Source organism: Triticum aestivum, chromosome 1D (genome assembly GCF_018294505.1).
Source record: "Triticum aestivum cultivar Chinese Spring chromosome 1D, IWGSC CS RefSeq v2.1, whole genome shotgun sequence".
NCBI lineage: Eukaryota > Viridiplantae > Streptophyta > Magnoliopsida > Poales > Poaceae > Triticum > Triticum aestivum.
This window is the reverse complement of record NC_057796.1, coordinates 20,638,787-20,659,285: the sequence shown is the minus strand read 5'-3', so window position 1 is coordinate 20,659,285 and position 20,499 is coordinate 20,638,787. Positions and strand designations below refer to the sequence as shown.

The 20,499-nt window shown below is 46.2% G+C and overlaps 2 protein-coding genes and 1 pseudogene across 16 annotated transcripts in view; 2 read left to right on the top strand and 1 right to left on the bottom strand.

Annotated features, from left to right (window-relative positions):
• Positions 1–417: 417 nt before the first annotated feature.
• On the top strand, positions 418–7,790 carry LOC123180012 (uncharacterized). 14 transcript variants are annotated; one of them, XR_006490653.1, is made up of 10 exons: positions 419–1,614; positions 1,714–1,844; positions 2,005–2,100; positions 2,187–2,375; positions 2,496–3,991; positions 4,096–4,139; positions 4,613–4,774; positions 4,885–5,096; positions 5,937–6,025; positions 7,465–7,790. XR_006490653.1 is itself a non-coding variant. In XM_044591964.1 (3 exons), the coding sequence occupies exons 1-3, from the start codon at positions 5,344–5,346 to the stop codon at positions 7,488–7,490; spliced, it is 618 nt and encodes a 205-aa protein (XP_044447899.1). In that variant the 5' UTR covers positions 5,103–5,343; the 3' UTR covers positions 7,491–7,790. The 14 variants fall into 14 exon arrangements, 1 of the variants encoding a protein (XP_044447899.1); XR_006490652.1 differs by having other exon boundaries at positions 418–1,614; positions 1,714–2,100; XR_006490662.1 differs by lacking the exon at positions 1,714–1,844 and having other exon boundaries at positions 419–833; positions 2,310–2,375.
• Positions 7,791–8,318: 528 nt separating this feature from the next.
• LOC123183799 (uncharacterized) lies at positions 8,319–8,460 on the top strand (annotated as a pseudogene).
• An 8,261-nt stretch (positions 8,461–16,721) lies between these two features.
• Positions 16,722–20,499, bottom strand: part of LOC123163623 (uncharacterized) — a 5,495-nt gene continuing 1,717 nt past the window's right edge. The window contains exons 2-3 of one of the 2 annotated variants that reach the window (XM_044580987.1): positions 18,495–18,591; positions 16,722–17,114 (exon numbers count right to left, since the gene is read on the bottom strand). In XM_044580987.1, the coding sequence (XP_044436922.1) occupies positions 17,011–17,114; positions 18,495–18,591 (201 nt within the window). In that variant the 3' untranslated portion in view covers positions 16,722–17,010. Of the gene's footprint in view, positions 17,115–17,166; positions 18,343–18,494; positions 18,592–20,499 lie in introns of those variants that run through there. The other variant, XM_044580993.1, reaches the window with a different exon arrangement.

Genomic DNA, 20,499 nt, shown 5'->3' with positions numbered 1-20,499 from the left:
CATTCTCTCCCTCGCTCACCTATCCCCGTCTAAGCCCGGGCATAAAAACCAATGACCAAAGACCGAACCCGAAAAGACCGAGACCGAACCCGCCAAGACCGAACTAAAACCAGTCGTCAAAACTAAAAAACCAAATTAAATTTGGTTGAATCGCTCTTCTTATTTGGATGACCGGAAAACCCAGATAGACCGAATGAGCATAATAATACTCTAAAAGTTTATGGCACAATTAACACAATCCCTGATCTTCTCTGGATGTTTATGGCACAATTCTGGTTGAATACACGCATGCTCTTCCAACTATGAATTGAATTTGAGCTGTAGTATGAAATTTGGTCTGTTTCTTCGGAACCGAACACTATCCTGTAAAGACCGGAATGGTGGAGAACTGATTGACCAAAAAGACCGAACAAAAGAACCGAGAAGACCGAATTCTTCCCCACCCACCTGCCTCTCCCCCAGTAGTCGGCCGCACCCCGGCCACCTCGCAGGCTCACGCCGGTGTGCCCCCCCGCCGCCAATCACCTTCTGCGCCGCCTCCCACCTCGCGCGAGCGCCGCCTCCACCCCCGCGTGCGCCGCCGCCTCCAACCTCCCGCGCGCACCCTCACGCAGGCCTGGCTCGTGCTCGTGCTCTCTGCAGCCTGGCGCACGCGACCGGAGCGCGGGGGTGGCCGCGCGGCACCACCACGCGACCGGAGCATGGGGGCGAACGCGCGCCACCGCCACGACAAGCCGCGACCTCAACCTCGCTCGCCGACGCGACCCCCGCCTCCCCTCGGTGGCTCCCGGTTCGAACTCCTGGACGGAGTTGGTGACGACCGCCTCGGCGAGGTCGGTGGCCAGTTTTCGGTAGCCTCGGCGCCCTCGTTGGTGCGCTCGCCGCTAGACCAGTAAATTTTTGCTGTTCACTCATCTGATCAGGCCATGCGATTGCTGTCCTGTCCTGTTCAATTGCTGTCATGTTATTATGGTGCTACTATATGGGTTCCAGAAAACAAGTAAATATCTATGAAGTGCAGTGATGCAAATGCGAATGTCTAAGAAAAGGGGACCTGTTATGCTGAATGCAACATTACATTGCTTGATATGATGGGGTTTCTCATCCTGTTTTTGCTGACTGTAGTGCTATAGCACTATTGTGTAACACGGCTATTTCTGCTTGTGATTTGTACACCTAACATGTGTTAATGGTATTGCTAGAAGCTTCTATAGTGATGGCTTAACACTACTAGTCCAGTTGCTTTTATAGCTGGGGGTTATTATATTTGGTTTCGTGTACATGTTATCAGCATTTCAGTTGAGGTTACACATTTGGTTCAAATAATCTAGCGACTTCTAACTCACTGATGTAGTGATGTTACACATGTTTCAGAGGTAGTATAGGTTCCAATAATAATTGCTTGAAAAGATAATATGTTTGTTAGTATTTCTTTTGTTTCCCGATTGAGCAGTTGATTAGAAGACATATTTTGATTTTGCAGAGTCATCAGTGCCCGGTAAAGTTGAGTTTGTCAGTACTGCGTTTCAAATCTGAAAGTTTATATAGTTTAGGGTGTAGCCAGAATATCAGATGGTCTAAGTACTAGGGACCTTGCTCAAATTAGATTATGAGGTAAACTTGCGCTTTAATGTCTGAGGTTAAATTGTATGCTTTAATATCTGAGGGCCACTTGTTATGAGCTATTTCAACTGACTTCAATCACCTCTTCAGCTTGTAGCTAGCAATGGTCAACTATGCTCTTATTCTATTAGAATAGAACACAAATGCGTAAGTGGATTGTGGATATCATACTCTTGGAAAGGTGCAATAGTTCCCCCACATTTTCAGGATCAAGTGGTTAGGTATGATAGGAAGGTAGCATGTTTGTTTCTTGAATGTTTTTTTTTGACCGCGGTACGATTTTTTGGGATATGTACACCTCTGTGCCTATATACATAATTCATCTTATATCATGGAACACCTGTTATAAATTGGTTATAAATCACGTTCTATTTTTTGCAGCCAGCAAAATTTAAAGCATTTATTGATCGTGTAAACAATACTCCACTACATGACATTGCCATACCAGTATCAGGCTTCTGTTGGGAGTTCAATAAGGTGACAGTTTTCCTTCTTCTGAATTTGATTTCCATTATGTTTACACTTTTTTTCATTACCCGCTTACTGTTAACAATTGGTTGCAGGGAAATTTTCACCATTGGAGGCCTCTGTTTATGCATTTTGATACGTATTTCAAGACATGCATCTCTTCTAGTAAGGATCTTCTCTTGTCTGATGATATGACTGAGTGTGAACCGTTGATGCAGATTTTGAGAGTTATGCAAATTGTGTTGGAAGATTGCCAGAACAAAACATCTTTTGCTGGCCTTGAGGTAAGCTGGTGTTCTTTTTATGTGCTTTTGAACTCTTTACTAATGTCCCAAAGATGGGAATTTCAGACCCTTGGTTTTATTCCACTTAAACTGATCATTGCCCTCTACTCCTTGTATCAGCATTTTAAGAATCTGCTGGCATCATCAGATCCTGAAGTACTTGTTGCGGCTTTGGAAACTCTTGCTTCAGTGGTAAAGATAAATCCTTCAAAATTACATATCAATGGAAAACTATCAACAGTGGAGCTATAAGCAGCTCTTCTACCATTGTCCCAAGGATGGGGTAGCAAGGAGGAAGGTCTAGGCTTTGTATTCGCGTGTTGTGGGAAATGACCGAAATCAGCTGGAGGGTTTGTGTTTATTCCCAGCAGACATGGACAACAAATATGATGGCACACAAAATCGTCTTGAGTCCACTCTTCATTTTGAGTATAATTTGGCACCCGTCCAAGATTCTGACCAGACCAATGACATGAACAAGTCATCTAATCTTTGTGTGATACATATCCCAGACCTGCACCTTCAGAAGGAGGATGACTTGGGCATATTGAAGCAATGTATTGACAAGTTAATGTGCCTCTAGAGCACTGGTTTGCTTTGTATACAAGGATAAGATATGCACATGCTTTTAATTCCCCGAGGACATGCAGGCTATATGGTCGTATAAGTCTTCTTTCTTCCATTGTTCTTGTGCAATCCAGTGATGCCCATGACGAACTAACTCGTTCTTGACAAATGAGCCAGAGTACACAAATGAGTTAATCCGGCTTGTTCGCTCAGAAGATAATGTTCCTGGGTCCATCCGTGCATTGGCTAAGCTTGTACTGGGAGCACAGTTAGCAGCATATGCAACATCTCATGAGTGAGCTGGGATACTTGAGTGAATTAAGTATCATCTCTGCTGGTGGAAACTGCATGGTCTTGCTCAGTGTTGTGCAGAAAGCAGCATCTTCCCTCAGTAGCCCTAGTGATACTTCATCTCCTTCAGTTGTTGATGCCTTTTTGCAGTTCTTTTTGCTTCATGTGCTGTCATCTTCGAGTTATGGGACCACCAGGGGTTCAGGAATGTCCCTCTCTCCTGCAAGATAAGGATCCTTCTCACATGCATCTTGTCAGTTTGGTAGTAAAGACCCTTCAGAAGCTGATGGACTACAGCAGCCCTGCTGTTTCCCTGTTTAAAGATTTGGGTGGTGTAGAGCTTTTGTCTCAGAGGTTACATGTGGAGGTGCAGCGTGTTATTGGCGTTGCTGACAGTCTTACTTCAGTGATTGCTAGTGATACATTGAAATTGGAAGATGACCATTTCTACTCACAGAAGCTGCCGATTAAGGCTTTGCTCAAGGCATTAGGTTCTGCTACATATTCTCCTGCAAATCCTGCTTGCTTTCAAAGCTCCAATGATAATTCCCTTGTATTCCAGAATGTTGGCAAGTTTGGTGGTGATATTTACATCTCGTCAGTTACTGTTACGAGTGAGATAATACATAAGGATCTACATGCTTTCCTGCATTGAAGGAACTTGATCTTCATGATGCTTCCTGTCATCAGTAACTGCTGGGTTATGCCATCTTGTAGCTCTTATATGTGTACCCAAAGAGCAAGGAAGACAGTGAGAGGTGAGTAGGATGCACTTTGTCTTTTGCACTGTTTATGTTGTTCTAGTAGGATTATATTTATCGTAGAAACTAATTTATATGTGTGCCTGCGTTGGTTGTTTCAGAGACGAGTTCTTGAGACAGATGCTTGAAATGAATGCAAGGACAGGTATGTGTTCTTTTATTGTTTCCCTGCGATGATTACATGCTATTCCCTGTATATGCAATCAGCTGTGGCTGGGCTGCAGCTTTTGTGTACTTTTGTATTGTATAAAAGACCATTGCTGTTGCTGGGTCTATGTCTTCAAACTACCGTGATGGCTCGAATAGGAATATATGTGGATCTTAAAATTACAGTGATACATGAAGTGAGGAACTCTAAAATATGCTTTAACACATAAACCTGCAGTAAGGGCAATCATGACAGTATTATTAAGATGCCTTTCGACAACCATATAAAGATGGCGAACAACTGGTGTCGAGGAAGTTATGTTTAATTCTGAAAAATAGTCTAACAGAGCCACTTTTCTACCTTTTCTTGTTTATGCCCATTTGATATACTTTCTTTGCCTGCCAGCTGAAACTTACATCAGAAGTTTCTTGTTTGACAACTATCTTGAGCTAAACTATATACCTCCACAGTGTCGGGTCTGAAGCGCTGCCTTATTGACATGATCGCAGTGGCCGACGTGGCTATGGTGGAGCTCGAGCCCACAAAGCGCGTGCGGGAGCTAGTGGAGACGGAGCTGCATGGGGGCGAGGTGCAGGCCTCCATCCCAGCCGCGTCAAATACAGGCACTCGAGGTCTCTCCTCATCTTTCTGGCCCCGAATTGATGAATCATATTCATATCTCCATTTAGTGCCAATTCGCCTGATTTGGTTCAACCTTGACATATTTTTGTGCTGCGTTTAGGCGACAATCTCACATCTCCAGTAGGAGATCAGTAAGGTGGGCACTGATCTGGAGCTGCTTAAGGTCAGTAACTTTGGAAGTCGAATCAATTTAGGCTCCTGGTCTATTACTTAAATATGACGTGCTTGTCTTTATGATTGGAATTGGAACTGGCGGGCTGCGCTTTTGGTACTTGATGTAATGTCTCCAAAGATCAAGGAATACAGCGAGAGGTGAGCACTTAGGATGAACGTTATCCACTGCACCATTTCTATTGTGCTTTAGTAGGATCGTGTTTATGGTAGCAACTAGTTTATGCAGACATGGTTATCATGGTAAATTGCTGAACAGAGATGAGAATTTTAACTAGTGATGGTGGGACAAGAACATTTCGTAGAATGAATAGATTAGTAGAAGTATGAATAGAGGAGTTGCCAATGCAACAAAATGGAACAGAGGAACCACTGGCAATGGTAATACATGGAAGATGAGAAGGCATATGACAACATATCAGGGCTGCCAGACATATGTGCCGAAGCACGTGAGTTGAAGATCAGCCAGCTCCAATGCCCTGTCTGGTGTAGTTCATGGCAGCAAGAAAAGCCACCTGGTCCCAGCTTGGTGCAGTCGTACATGTCGGAACAGACGGTGGAGTTGGTGCAGCTGGTGGCGATGCAGGCTGGTAGAACACCGCAAGGTCAGTTGGTGGAAGGCTGGTGCCAGGGCATGGGTGGTGCAGGGGCGCGGACGTGGTATATGCCTGTGGTGGCGGTTATGGACCCAGAAGACCAGGTGCTCCAGTATGCCTGGACGACACCAGTCCCCGGATCAGCTGATGGTGGTCGCCACGACAGAGTGTCTGGAGGTGTTGAACTGCTCTTGGTGCGCTGGAGGATGGAGCCGAGGAAGCAATTATGTCTACATTTTCAAAATAGTACTATAACAGAATCACTTTTCTACCTGTTCTTGTTTATGCCCATTTGGTATATTTTCTTTGCCTGCTAGCTGGAACTTATATCAGAAGCTTCTTGTTTGTTAATTATCTTGAGTTAAACTATGTTGATCCTCTGCAGGCATTCTCAACAGAAGGTTTCTGTAGACTTAGCAGAGAGGCGCTCCGGACCACCATCAGCAGATGGTATGCAAGACAAGTCAGTAGAAGGTAAGCAAGAGCATACGTAACATTTCCTGTTCCTGAATCCCTTAAGAGAGCAGCGTTCCCAAAGGCTCTATCCAATCTCACTTGGACATTATTCCAAGTGAAAGGATACCCTGAGTAGCCAAGGTCTTGAAGCCCACAGACCTCCACATGTTCCCTAAATCTTTCCATATGGGTGGGATTTCTCTCATTTTGACCTGGCTGCTCTGAAGCTTGTAGAACCTCATTAAAATTTCCTCCACACAGCCAAGGTAAGTCAGACTGTGCACATAGATACCGGATGATACTCCAGGTTTTGTCACGGAGTTCTGCTTTAGGTTCTCCATAGATCCCTGAGAACCGCCACTTTCTCCCATCCCCCTGAATATATATGTCCATGTGGTACTGTGAGTAGGGTCTGAAATCCGTTGAGAATCCGTCCCGTCACCATAGAGCCAAACCTCCTCCTTTTCCATAACAATTCACAGCATAGACATTTTGAAACCCAAACTCCGCCTTAGTCTCTCCATCGCCGGTGCCCTCTTCTTGGTTTCGCATAGAAACACCGGCCTGGGGTTGAAGGACCGAACTAGGTCCCTGAATTCTCCCACTGTCGGGGTCAACCCCAAACCCTGACAGTTCCAAACCAAGATCCTCATTGTGCCCGGCGGGCCTGCTCCTCCTTGGTAGCGTTTTCTTAGTTAGGTTCGCAGTGTCACTCCCTTCAACGGCTCGTTGTCTTTTCACTCCTTCTGCAGACACTTTTGTATCTTCTATCACGCCCACAAACAAGACCATGTTGGACCGACACCCACACCCTCCTCACACTCCTTTTTTTGGAGGTAGGATTTTGCTTTTGTTTTAAGGGTGCTCCCTGTCCTGCCTCCTGAGGCCTGGGCTTTTTCACATATTTGCACCTTATTTTGCTAGAATGTCCTGGCGCCGCTCCAGCCATGCTTGCCTTTTTGGTAGGCGAGCAGACCTTGTTCTTGCCCATCACCTCTAGCCACCACTCCCATCTATTGCACCTTCCTTCATGGGGCTGGTGACTTCCTCCTTGATCGCCCCTGGCTCAGATACAAGCAGCGCCCGCCTTGGAGGGAGATAGATCACGAATAATAGTGCTCCCCCTGGTTGCCGACTCTGATGAAACCCATCTGCTACCCCAGCAGCTTGATCCCAAGCTTTGTTTTGTTGACGATTTCTGAGAGTACCTAGACTTCCTGGGAGAAGCTCTGAGCCAGCTGCCCCTCATTCACACACCTCTCGCCTCCATGAAACATTTCCCACAGCCAAGGCAGAAGTGTGGCACGCTTCAAAACAGTCTAATGGAATCACTTTTCTACTAATTTTTATTCTTTATTTATTATGTCCACTTGGTATATTACTTGCCTGCTAGCTCATCGTTTCGGGATTTTTTCTTGTTTGCTAATTAACTTGAGATGGTTGTTCCTTCTCCACAGGCAGTTTGAACAGACGACTTGTGTGAGCTCGGCCGAGAGGTGCTATGGACATCCTTCTTGAAAATAAAAAAGGGTTTTCTCTCCATTCCTTGTTAGGAAGTATTGTACATGTATATACGGTATGAATATAAACCGTATATACGTCTGGTAGGATTATGTGTGTTGCGTGGGTCATTGTAATCAGGTAGTTGCGGTTGTTAGGATTCATCCTCATCTCTGTATAGCTTTCTTCAGGATCAATCCAACACCAACCGAACTACCATATCTTGTAAACCTGTCGATCTATATAACATGCAACGCGTCCCAGCCAGAGGCATACGCTTCAACCAATCTTTCATGGTATTCAGAGCCTAGTTCCTCTTTGACATCCAACCCTAGTTATGGCTAGCTCCAGCTCCGCCGCCGCCGCTTTTCCCTTCATTCCCATCGCTGACAAGCTTCACCGAGGCAACTACCTAGTATGGCGCGCACAAGCCCTAGCCACCATCCGCGGAGCGCAACTGATCGATCACCTCAATCCCGATCACCCGTTCCCGGAGCCCAAGCTTGCTGATAAGGATGGCAAGCCAACTGATGTGCCGAACCTGGCGTATCTCATCGCCTTGGCGCAAGACTCACAGGTGCTGAGCTTCATCTTCAACTCAATCTCAGCACCGGTGATGATCTAGGTCGCTCACTGCACCAAGGCCACGGCGGCATGGACCACCACCAGGGAGATGTTCCTCTCCCAGACGCAGGCCAACATCGTCAACACGCGGATCACCCTCTCCAACACCAAAAAGGGCACCGCGACCATCGCCGACTACATCGGGCGCATGAAGGCGCTGGGCGACGAGATGGCTTCAGCAGGAAAGCCACTCGACGATGATTACATGGTCTCCTACATCCTTGCTGGATTAGACTAAGACTACATCTCGTTTGTCTCTTCCATCTGTGCTGCGAGGACCGAACCAATCAAGGTAGCTGAACTCTACTCTCAGTTGATTGGTTTTGAAAAACGCCTTTCTATGTTCGAAGGTGGCAACCACTCCTCCCAGTCCTCGGCCAATGCTGTCTCCCGTGGCCGTGGTGGTTTCAGCCGAGGCGGAGGTGGCCACGGCAATGGTGGTCACGGCAATGGAGGAGGAGGCCGCGGCAACAGAGGCCGTGGCAATGGAGGCAGCGGCAATGGCAATGGAGGAGTTGATGATCTTCCTGAGGCCGCCTGCCAGATCTGCAAGAGGCCAAACCACTCCGCCCTCGAGTGCTACCGTCGCTTCGACATCTCCTTCACCAAGAACGACAAGAGCGCAGGGTCAGCCACCACTTCGTCCTATGGGGTGGACACAAACTGGTACCTTGATCCAGGAGCCACTGACCACATCACTAGCGAACTTGACAAGCTGACGGTTCGCAACAAGTACAACGACAACGAACAAGTCCACACTGCAAACGGAGAAGCTATGGAAATTAGTCATATTTGTCAATCTACTGTTCGTACTCTCACTCGTGATCTTCATCTAAAAGACATCTTGCATGTACCTGATGCCACCAAAAATCTGATCTCTGCTCATCGTTTGTCCACTGACAATCATACTTATCTTGAAGTTCACCCAAATTTCTTTTTCGTTAAGGAACAGGGAACGAAGAAAACCCTCCTCCGGGGCAGATGTAGACGTGGTCTCTACCCCCTTTCATCGGGTCCGTTAAGTTCAAGCAAGCAAGTTTTTGGCGTCAATAAGATGTCCACTGAAAGGTGGCATAGCCGGCTAGGACACCCTTCATCCACCATAGTTCGTCATGTCCTTAGCCAAAATAATATTCCCTTTTCAAGTAGTGAGTTGAATAAAGAAGGTGTTTGTGATGCATGCCAAATGGGCAAAAATCACCAACTTCCTTACCCTAGTTCAATCAGTGTATCCAAAGCTCCTTTAGAGCAAAAAAATTCTGATGTATAGGGGCCTGCCCGTGATTCTATCAATACGAAAAACTATTATGTTTCATTCATTGATGACTACAGTAAATTCACATGGATATATCTTCTTAAGCACTGATCTGAAGTGTTCAAATTTTTTCATGAGTTTCAAACTCTTGTTGAAAGGTTGTTCAATAGAAAAATTATCACTATGCAAATAGATTGGGGTGGCGAGTATGAGCGTCTTAATTCCTTCTTTCGTCAAGTAGGAATCACCCATCATGTCTCCTGTCCCCATGCTCACCAGCAGAATGGCTCTGCTGAGAGGAAACATCGACACATTGTTGATGTAGGCCTTTCCCTCTTAGCTCATGCTTCTATGCCCTTAAAATTCTGGGATGAAGCCTTTCTTTCAGCCACATATTTGATCAACCGCACCCCAAGCAAAGTGATTAATTTTGAACCGCATTAACTCGTCTGTTTCAAGAACAACCAAATTATCATTCCCTTCGAGTTTTTGGGTGCGCTTGTTGGCCTAATCTTCGTCCATACAATTCCCAAAAATTAGAATTCCGTTCTAAACAGTGCGTGTTCCTTGGATATAGCAATCTTCACAAAGGTTTCAAGTGCCTAGATGTTGCTGCTGGACGAGTTTACATATCTCGTGATGTTACTTTTGATGAAACAGTTTTTCCTTTTGCCTCCTTAAATCCAAATGCAGGCACCCCCCTTCGCTCTGAGGTCTTATTGCTTCCTAACACAACTCTCTCTGAGCCTATTGATCACGAGGGCGAATGTGTAGTTGATCAGCAGGCTAATTTTCATACTAATTCTGTTGCTAATCATGAAGAAAATCTAGCCATTATTCATGATTTTATGCAGCCATAACAAGACAAGCATGGCGCTGAACGCGAGGTTGATTCAGGTGCTGCGGCAACTGATCCCAAGGCAGCAGCAGGCGCAGGTGGCGCAGGCGGCTCAGGGGGCGAATCCTCCTCGGGCTCACAAACTCCGTCGAGCGAACGCCGCGCGTCGCGGGCTGGCCCGCGAGATCCTGTCTCCCCAGGCGGGCCAACCTCTGGTGACCACGTGGCTCGGGATGGGCCGCATGAATCCGAGCGGCGACCCCCTCTCACCGGCGGCCACGTGGAGGAATCCCATACGGGAGCGGCGTGTGGCGCGTCCGGCGCGGTTCTGGAGCGACAGGACGCGAGATCCTCTGCCACTGACGGATCCGACACGGGATCCTGTGCGGCTGCCTCCTCCCCTATGAGATCTTCTGTACCGCATCCTGCAGTAGCACCTGGTGTGCCAACTCGAGTAACAAGATCACAACATGGTATTGTGAAACCTCAGATACGTACAGACGGTACGGTCAGGTATGACAAGTTAAAACCTCGTTTTGGAGGTCTGACAACCACTGGTGAGCCAAGTAATTTGCAAGAAGCTCTAAGTGACAAAAAAAATGGAAAATGGCTATGAATGATGAGTATGATGCTCTTATTAAAAATAAGACTTGGCATTTAGTTCCACCAACAAAAAATAAAAACATTATTGATTGTAGGTGGGTCTATAGGATTAAAAGAAAGGCAGATGGTCAAATTGATAGATACAAGCAAGGCTAGTAGCAAAGGGTTTTAAACAGAGATATGGTATAGACTATGAGGATACCTTTAGTCCTATTGTTAAAGCAGCTACTATCAGACTTGTTCTTTCTGTTGCAGTATCCAGTAACTGGAGTCTTAGGCAATTGGATGTTCAGAATGCGCTCCTTCATGGTGTTCTAGAGGAAGAAGTCTATATGAGACAACCACCTAGCTATGAGATAAAAGGCAAGGAAAATCATCTCTGCAAACTTGACAAAGCTTTGTATGGTCTAAAATAGGCACCTCGAGCATGGTACTCCAGGTTATGTGACAAACTTCAAGCACTTGGTTTTAAACCATCAAGGGGGGATACTTCCTTGTTCTTTTATAGAAGAGGAAAGATTATTATTTTTATGTTGGTCTATGTTGATGATATTATTGTTGCTAGCTCATCACAAGATGCAACTGTAACATTGTTGGCAGATTTGAGGAGAGATTTTGCCTTAAAGGATTTAGGAGATCTACATTATTTCTTGGGAATTGAAGTAAAGAAGGTGAAAGATGGCATTCTACTGACCCAAGAAAAATATGTCATGGATATATTGAAACATGCAGGTATGATAAGTCGCAAGGTTTAAAACATGCCTCTCTCAACATCTGAAAAGCTGTCAAGAGCCTTTGGGGGCCGAAGAGTCAACAAGGTATAGAAGTATGGTAGGTGCTTTGCAATATTTGACATTGACAAGACCTGATATTTGTTTCCCGATAAACAAAGTTTGTCAGTATTTGCACTCTCCGACCTCTCAACACAGGACATCAGTTAAAAGGATTTTGAGATATCTTAAAGGTACTATGAGTACAGGCTAAAATTCACCAAGTCAACTTGCAATATTGTTAGTGCTTTCTCGGATGCTGATTGGGCAGGATGTCCTGATGACAGAAGATCAACAGGAGGTTTCTATGTGTTTTTTGGTCCCAACTTGATTTCTTGGAGTGCACGTAAGCAGGCTACTGTTTCAAGATCAAGTACTGAGGCAGAGTATAAATCCTTAGCTAATGCAACTGCTGAGATTATTTGGGTCCAAACTCTTCGGCGTGAACTTGGAGTTGCTCATTCACCAGTTGCTCGTCTTTGGTGTGACAACATTGGTGCCACATACCTGTCAGCAAATCCAGTGTTCCATGCACGAACTAAACATATAAAAGTTGACTATCATTTGTTCGAGAAAGAGTAGCTAACAAGCTACTAGATATTCGTTTTATACCCACAGGTGATCAAGTTGCTGATGGTTTTACCAAGGCCTTATCATGGCGGAAATTGGAAGACTTTAAGAGCAATCTCAACTTGGTGAAGTTGTGATTGAGGGGGCGTGTTAGAAAGTATTGTACATATATAGACGGTATGAATATAAACCGTATATACGTCTGGTAGGATTATGTGTTGCGTGGGTCATTGTAATAAGGTAGTTGCTGTTGTTAGGATTCATCCTCATCTCTGCATAGCTTTCTTGAGGATCAATCCAACACCAACCGAACTACCATATCTTGTAAACCTGTCGATCTATATAACATGCAACGCATCCCTGCCAGAGGCATACGCTTCAACCAATCTTTCATTCCTTTCCCCCAATGTTGTGCTATTCATATGCTGTACTATTTAACAAACGACATTCATTATCGTGTGCCAAATATTCTAGTGCTGCCGATAAATATTTGCGCCAACGAGGCCAAGGTCTGCTGTGGGATGCCGAGGTTTCCCGTGGGAATGTCCAAGGCCAGCTCCTTAGAGCATCTCCACTCGCGCCGCCAACAGGCCTCCCCAAACCCATTTTTTGGCGCCGGCGCGAAAAAACCGGCCCAGTCACGCCCCCAGGAGCCCAATTTTTACCGGTTAGGGCCGAAATTGGCGCCGACGGACCCAGGCTGAACCCGGCGCGCTGTGGGGCGCTCGGGGGCGCCAGGTGAATCGTTTTTGGCGCGAATACGGGGGGGACCCGCCTTTTCAGTGGTTGCGCGTCTCGACGTCAACCTCATCGCCTCGTTTCCCGCGGGGAATCAATGACGCGCTGCAAGGCTGCCGCGCCGTCTGCCGCCGGTCAACATTCACGGGCGGCGCAGTGAAGGCGTGCCGCCGCGCGTCCCGCCACCTCCCCGCTCCCCCGCCACGCATCCACACGCGGTTGGCCCGCCCCCGGCTCATTGCCGCTATAAAACCCGACCCCTCGCCGTGGAACTTCCCCGCAACCTCCCCCTCTCCCCGCCGGCGACTCCTCCCTCCTTCGCTGCCTCTCTCCTCCGCCGCGAAGACCTCACTCCCATGGTTGAGCGCTACCCCTATGACGCAGCGGCGGCCAACGGTTTTGGCCGCCACCACTTGCATGAGGCCATGGCCCGCCCCCTCTATGAGGCAAACTACCCGGCGCCACCGTACATGTGGGTGTCGGGCTTGTGGAGGCTCAGCACCGACGGAGTCCCGGTGCCGCTGCCGTCGACCGGCGCCGTCCGAGATCGTGCGCATCCGGTCCTCACTGCCGGAGAGCGCAGAACGCGCCGTGGTACGCCCCAAACAGCAACACGTTGTGGACGGCGTACTTCGAACGCCGCCACGCCGACCAGCTCGCTGCCACGAACGGCGTCGAACCCCCCGGCCGCCTTGTGACGCCCCCGATTTGACCGTACACTAATCCTGCACGCAAACGTGTACGATCAAGACCAGGGACTCACGGGAAGATATCACAACACAACTCTAAAACATAAATAAGTCATACAAGCATGATAATACAAGCCAGGAGTCTCGAGGGCTCGAATACAAGTGCTTGATCATAGACGAGTCAGCGGAAGCAACAATATCTGAGTACAGACATAAGTTAAACAAGTTTGCCTTAAGAAGGCTAGCACAAACTGGGATACAGATCGAAAGAGGCGCAGGCCTCCTGTCTGGGATCCTCCTAACTACTCCTGGTCGTCGTCAGCGGGCTGCACGTAGTAGTAGGCACCTCCGGTGTAGTAGGAGTCATCGTCGACGGTGGCGTCTGGCTCCTGGGCTCCGGCATCTGGTTGCGACAACCAGGTAGAAGGGAAAGGGGGAAAAGAGGGAGAAAAGCAACCGTGAGTACTCATGCAAAGTACTCGCAAGCAAGGAGCTACACTACATATGCACAGATATATGTGTAAAGGGCCATATCGGTGGACTGAACTGCAGAATGCCAGAATAAGGGGGGATAGCTAGTCCTGTCGAAGACTACGCTTCTGGCAGCCTCCATCTTGCAGCATGTAGAAGAGAGTAGATTGAAGTCCTCCAAGTAGCATCGTATAGCATAATCCTACCCGGCGATCCCCTCCTCGTCGCCCTGTTAGAGTGCGATCACCGGGTTATATCTGGCACTTGGAAGGGTGTGTTTTATTAAGTATCCAGTTCTAGTTGTCATAAGGTCAAGGTACAACTCCGGGCCGTCCTTTTACCGAGGGACACGGCTATTCGAATAGATAAACTTCCCTGCAGGGGTGCACCACATTTTCCAACACGCTCGATCCCATTTGGCCGGACACACTTTCCTGGGTCATGCCCGGCCTCGGAAGATCAACACGTCGCAGCCCCACCTAGGCTCAACAGAGAGGTCAGCACGCCGGTCTAAATCCTATGCGCGCAGGGGTCTAGGCCCATCGCCCATTGCACACCTGCATGTTGCGTACGCGGCCGGAAGCAGACCTAGCCCCCTTAATACAAGCGCGAGCTTACGGTCCAATGCGGCGCGCGCCACTCAGTCGCTGACGTCAAAAGGAGGTTCGGCTGATACCACGACGCCGAGTGCCCATAACTGTTCCCACGTAGTTGGTTAGTGCGTATAGACCAAATGGCCAGACTCAGATCAAATACCAAGATCTCGTTAAACGTGTTAAGTATCCGCGAACGCCGACCAGGGCCAGGCCCACCTCTCTCCTAGGTGGTCTCAACCTGCCCTGTCGCTCTGCCACAAAGTAACAGTCGGGGGCCGTCAGGAACCCAGGCCCACCTCTACCGGGATGGAGCCACCTGTCCTTTCAGCCCCCTCATCAGAATCACTTGCGGGTACTCAACGAGCTGACCCGACTTTAGTCACCACATGTGTCATGTATATAAAGTATATAGTATATACCCGTGATCACCTCCCGAAGTGATCACGGCCCAGTAGTATAGCATGGGCCAATGATAACACTAGCATCCTATACTAAGCAGTAGGATAGCAGGTAAGGGTAACAACTGTAGCAACAATGACAGGCTATGCAGCAGAATAGGATTAACTGAAAGCAGTAACATGCTACACTACTCTAATGCAAGTTGTATAGAGAAGAATAGGCGATATCTGGTGATCAAGGGGGGGGGGGCTTGCCTGGTTGCTCAGACGAGAAGGAGGGGTCGTCGGTGATGTAGTCGATCACAGGGGCATCAGCATCATCACGGGGTCTACCGAAGAGAAGAGGGGGAGAAACAGTAAATACATAGCAAGCAAGTGCATAACAGGACAACAGACAGAGCTAGACGTGTTCTAACGCGGTGCTACACGATACCGGCGAAGAGGGAAGTCAACCGGGAATGTTTTCCCGGTTCCGGACCTGTGTCTGACAAATGACCGGAGGGGAATGTTCCATGTTCAGATAGTTAGAGGCATCTGACAGGTAAACGGACCATGTATTCGGATTCGTATCGTCGTTCTGAGCAACTTTCATGTATAAAACATTTTCATCCGAGTTATAGATTATTTTATATGATTTTTCAAAGATTTAAACAATATTCTGAAATTGTTATTAATTCGAAATAAAAGGTGAAATCGCTATGTGCACCCAGCAGAGTGCACACGGCAGGGCCACCGGAGGCTGACAGTGGGTCCAGGGGGTCCAGTTGACCCAGTCAACAACCCAGTCAGAGTTGACCGGTCAAAGTGAACAGTGGCAGCGGGACCCAGCTGTCATGGACTGCAGCTTTATTTTGGCTATTTATTCTAATCTCCAGGGACCCACATGTCATAGGCAGCAACTAAAATATTTTATCTAATTAGATTAATTAGTCTAGGGGTCCACTTGTCATAGGTTAGTATATAGTTAAACTAACTAGTAGTTAGCCCCTAAGCTAACTAGTACAATGCCCGTGCGTTGCCACGGGCTCTTGAAATAGTTTGCAAGAGTTATATAAAGATAATGCATGTTAAATTTCACACGTACGGACAATATAACACAGACACAATTATTTAATAATTAAAGTACATTTTTGCAATGTAAATTGCCAAAAAGAAAAATTAACGGCATGTCAATGTAACAAACTTAATGGAGTTCCAACTAAACATCTATTATAAAATTATCAATATCTAGGTTATACGCTTAAGAAATTCTTTCACAATATACGGAAAGTTGTCTTTAGCTTCATTCCCACGATGTTTTAGCAAGTATAATAAAAACTGCTTTCTCAACTCATATCCATCCTGCACAAACAATATATGTAGTTAGTATGAAAATAAGTAACGGTCAATACTCACCGCGCAAACCGGCTTGACCCGTTCCACCAGAGCATAAAATGAATCATCGCTAATCATAATTCCCATTAACATCAACCAGTATTCTTGGTGTTTATTACTGTTAGTCAACTAGCATTTCAAGTTTCATTACTGCCTGAAATGAAGGTTATCACTCTAAAATAGCATGGTCATATTAGTGACCGTGCAAACTTCAAGATTTAAAACCGATAAGCAGCCCTTCAAATTGGAAAGGGTGCACGTGCAGCGCACGTAAGTTTAGGAATTTCTTCATCATTTTGATTATCTAAATCAATTTTTTTCATAATAGTTGTCACAATAACATGTTATGTTTAACAAGAATTGGTCTAAACTGAAATTTTATAACAATCCAAAGTCCAATTTCGGCAAACAGCCTCCTCGCTAGCAAGATGTGTCAGCACCATCCAATCGCCATCTCGCAACTGTCATCCTGGTGGTTTGGATTTCTGAATATATTTGTCTCTTTCCTGCCGCACGCAACACTTTATCTCCATGTCACGCCGAATCTTCTTTTTGGGCTATCATCAGGGGATTTTGTCTACCTAAATATAATTACACACCATGAAGACAAGCTCGAATTGCTGGTGGCTTGGATCGTCTCAACAACACCCAACCAAGAACCAACCGACCAGGCTCGATCCTCTGCAAGGAGGGCATACCAAATCATCTCCTTTTTTATCAACACAGATAGAATGTTCAAAACAATGCCATCGTAATCAACATGGGCAAAACATAGCAAAAAATAAGGACATGCTATTGTTCTACGCGAGACAATAAGCAACTTCAGCATCCAGTGTCCCATCATCTACCATGAAGATTGGGAACTCCATCGTTCCAAGATATGCTTCAATATTTCAATATTTCAAGATTGGGAACTCATTGCATATAACCTTTTTCTTGCTTGTTAGCATAAACCCAGACATTGTCACCCCACAACAGAAAACATTAAGGTTTCAAAACAAAAGAAAACATTTGAACAAAAGAAAGTTAACGTATAGCAGATCTCAACCCATCTTACATCGCAAACTGTTAACCCCAATATTTCATGATCTGAATGGGGGAATTAAGGTTGGATTTTGTCTCTGACGAATCAGATTTCTGGACATTGTCAACATCAAGATTCCATCGCATGGTTTCATAACAATCAACCTGTACATGGATCTCTGATTAAATTCTAGCCACTACCATGAAGCTCCCGGTCAGCAAGAGTTGTATTTTTTTCTGTTTAAGCGGGCACCTAGTTTTTCTAATACATGGATGTAATTCTCCCCATGTGGCTCAAAAGAAGCATGATGCCCCTGGGTTCCTGAACCTTGACCCAACGCCACCCATTTATTTGTGACAATTTATGCCCAAATTTATCTCAAACAAAAGGTATGCCCAGATCTGTAACACAAGCAGCTGGACAATTAAAAAATATAAATATCCTAGCCTTCTTTTTCATACGACTCATGAGATTCTACAGCAACAAAAATGGTTTTACATTGTTTTTCACACACGCATGAACCAGAGCTGCTAGGCAGCAATATTCCACCATTTGACAATAACTATAACGATAAAGAATGACTACCAGACCATATCCTTTACTACATAATGGAATACTAATGTGCAAACAAATGCCACCATTGCTCCTGAAGTATTCATATCATCGAGTAAGAATGGTTGCATGTTTATCACCTTCTCCAATCCAATGAAACTGATGTTATAACGCATTACACATGCTATGAAAGAAATTGATGAGAACAATATTACATTTGCTCTTACTGCAAATCAACACCAACAAGTCTATAATAGGTTCATGCATAAAGCAAGTGAATTTGAAAAAGAAACCAGAACCTTATTAAGTGATCCTAATTCCATGCGAAGTTGCCTAGGAAAAATAGAAGTGGAGGATCAAGGTGGATTCCAAATAATAGTAATATAATACTCCTTCAAGGTAAAAAAATGAAATCTAGTGGGTACAAGCATTTTGAATAATAAACAAAATTAAGATCTAACTATATACGTGCATCATCTACTAACCCTTCAAAATGATGATTTTCATTTGGACCAAGTACATCTCAAGCTGCAAGCACAATAAAATCACCATGGGCTTGGAGCCCACCATCTCTCCACGTTCCTGCATGTGAAGAATTAACCAGTGCCCCAAGTCAGAACTACTGCTAACCTTATTCATGTAGACCTTACTAAAAATTCAGAAAATATGCAGAGTATCCATTTTTGTTAACCTAGCTATCTGCAGTCCAAGACAGAGCGTGACCATAATCCACACTACAACACATGAATATAGCTACCTTATGGGGCATATATGCATAATCCTCATATCTTCTTGTTTGGAAAAGAGTTGACCATTTGCACATAGTATAGAATGGCGAAGATTGAACATGCTCTCGTACAATTGGGGAATGGTGTGGAGCTCCATAAGCGACGGCGGCGATGCCGGCTACAGTTGTTCTGACAGGAACTAATTTGCTTACTCTTCGTTTTCAGTTAACCACATAGTACTACACTGCCATATACAAAATCAGGAGAGGAAGGTACCTTCTGTACGCCCACTGCACGGGAGAGTTTTGTGGCGGACTGTATACCTGGACACGATAATCTTGTTTCGAAGGAGCGCCCAACTGCGGCATGGAGGTCAGAGAGGGGTGAGAGCCGGACCGGCGTGATTCACACAGTGCAAACCTGATAAACAAAACGCAAAAGTCCAGCACCTGGTTTACTGCAAGGAGCTCGCTGGTGTCCAGATTCAACCCGAGGTAGACTTGCCCATTATCTCGCCCTTCCGCCATCGGATCGGCGGGATGTCCCCTGCTCAGCCGCTCCCGTCGACAGGTACGGCCGTCCGCGACTGCAGGCGTTGTGGCGGCGAGGGACTCTTGGAGATGCGATCGAGCAGCCTACCCCTTGACTTGCAGAGGCAGGAGCTGATACGGACGCCGATCCCACTGAGGGGCCCGGTGGAGTGCTGGTGCGGACTTGATGATTCGACACATGAAGTCGAATAGATCATGGAACCCGGCACCGCCGCCGGCATCAGCGGGGTCCCGTCGCATGGGTCGTGGTCTAGGCTCGGGGGTCGTGTCGACGGCGGCATGGAGGTAAGAGAGGTGAGAGCCTGCTGGCCGTGCCCTTCCTCCCCTCCCTTCCTTCTGTTCTCCCTGGAACCGCAGCAGGCCATGGAGGAGCTCAGCCGCCGCCGTCGTCCCTTCGACTCTCGCCGGAGCCGTCCGTCGTCGACCCGATCCTGCTGCCATCCGCCAGATCCACAGCAGCCCCGCCGGAGCCCACAACTTGGCCATCACCGTTCCCTCGAGATGCCGCCGCCTCCCCGTGTTGACCGCGTCGCTCACCTGCATTCAGGGATCTTTCGATATCGGATTGTGTTTTCCTTTCCTTGGATTAGGAAACGATGTACCGGGGTCGACGCGGGGCGCGCGGAACGTTTGGTACGGCAGAGTTTTCGTCCGCCTAGGTAAATTGCTAAGCGCGTTTTTGGCTCTGGATTAGATTAAATTAAGTGATTCTGATCGTGTGGTTATAATTGAGCTATGTTGTTATGTGTACGTTAGGCTGGGTACACTTAGCGATGTACATGTTTTCTTGTTTAATAAGTAGTAGAGATGGTTTACCTATGAATTTCTTTAAATCCATTATTTGTTTCCTCAAAATCTATTATTTATTTCCTAAAGCAAATTGCATTAATGAAAGAAATTCAATGATTTGGTTAAGGTAGGAAAGAATCTATTATTTGTTTCCTAAAGCAAATTGCATTAATGGAAGAGATCCGTTGATTTGGCTAAGGTAGGAAAGAATCTATCATTTGTTTCCTAAAGCAAATTGCATTTATGAAAGAGATTCGTTGATTTGCCTAAGCTAGGAAAGTTAGATCCGTGATCTTTTGTCATTACGAAAGTGTTGAAAATAAACCGTATTAAATCCATTATTTGTCTCCTGAAAATCTATTATTTATTTCCTAAAGCAAATTGCATTAATGAGAGAAATTCATTGATTTGGTTAAGGTAGG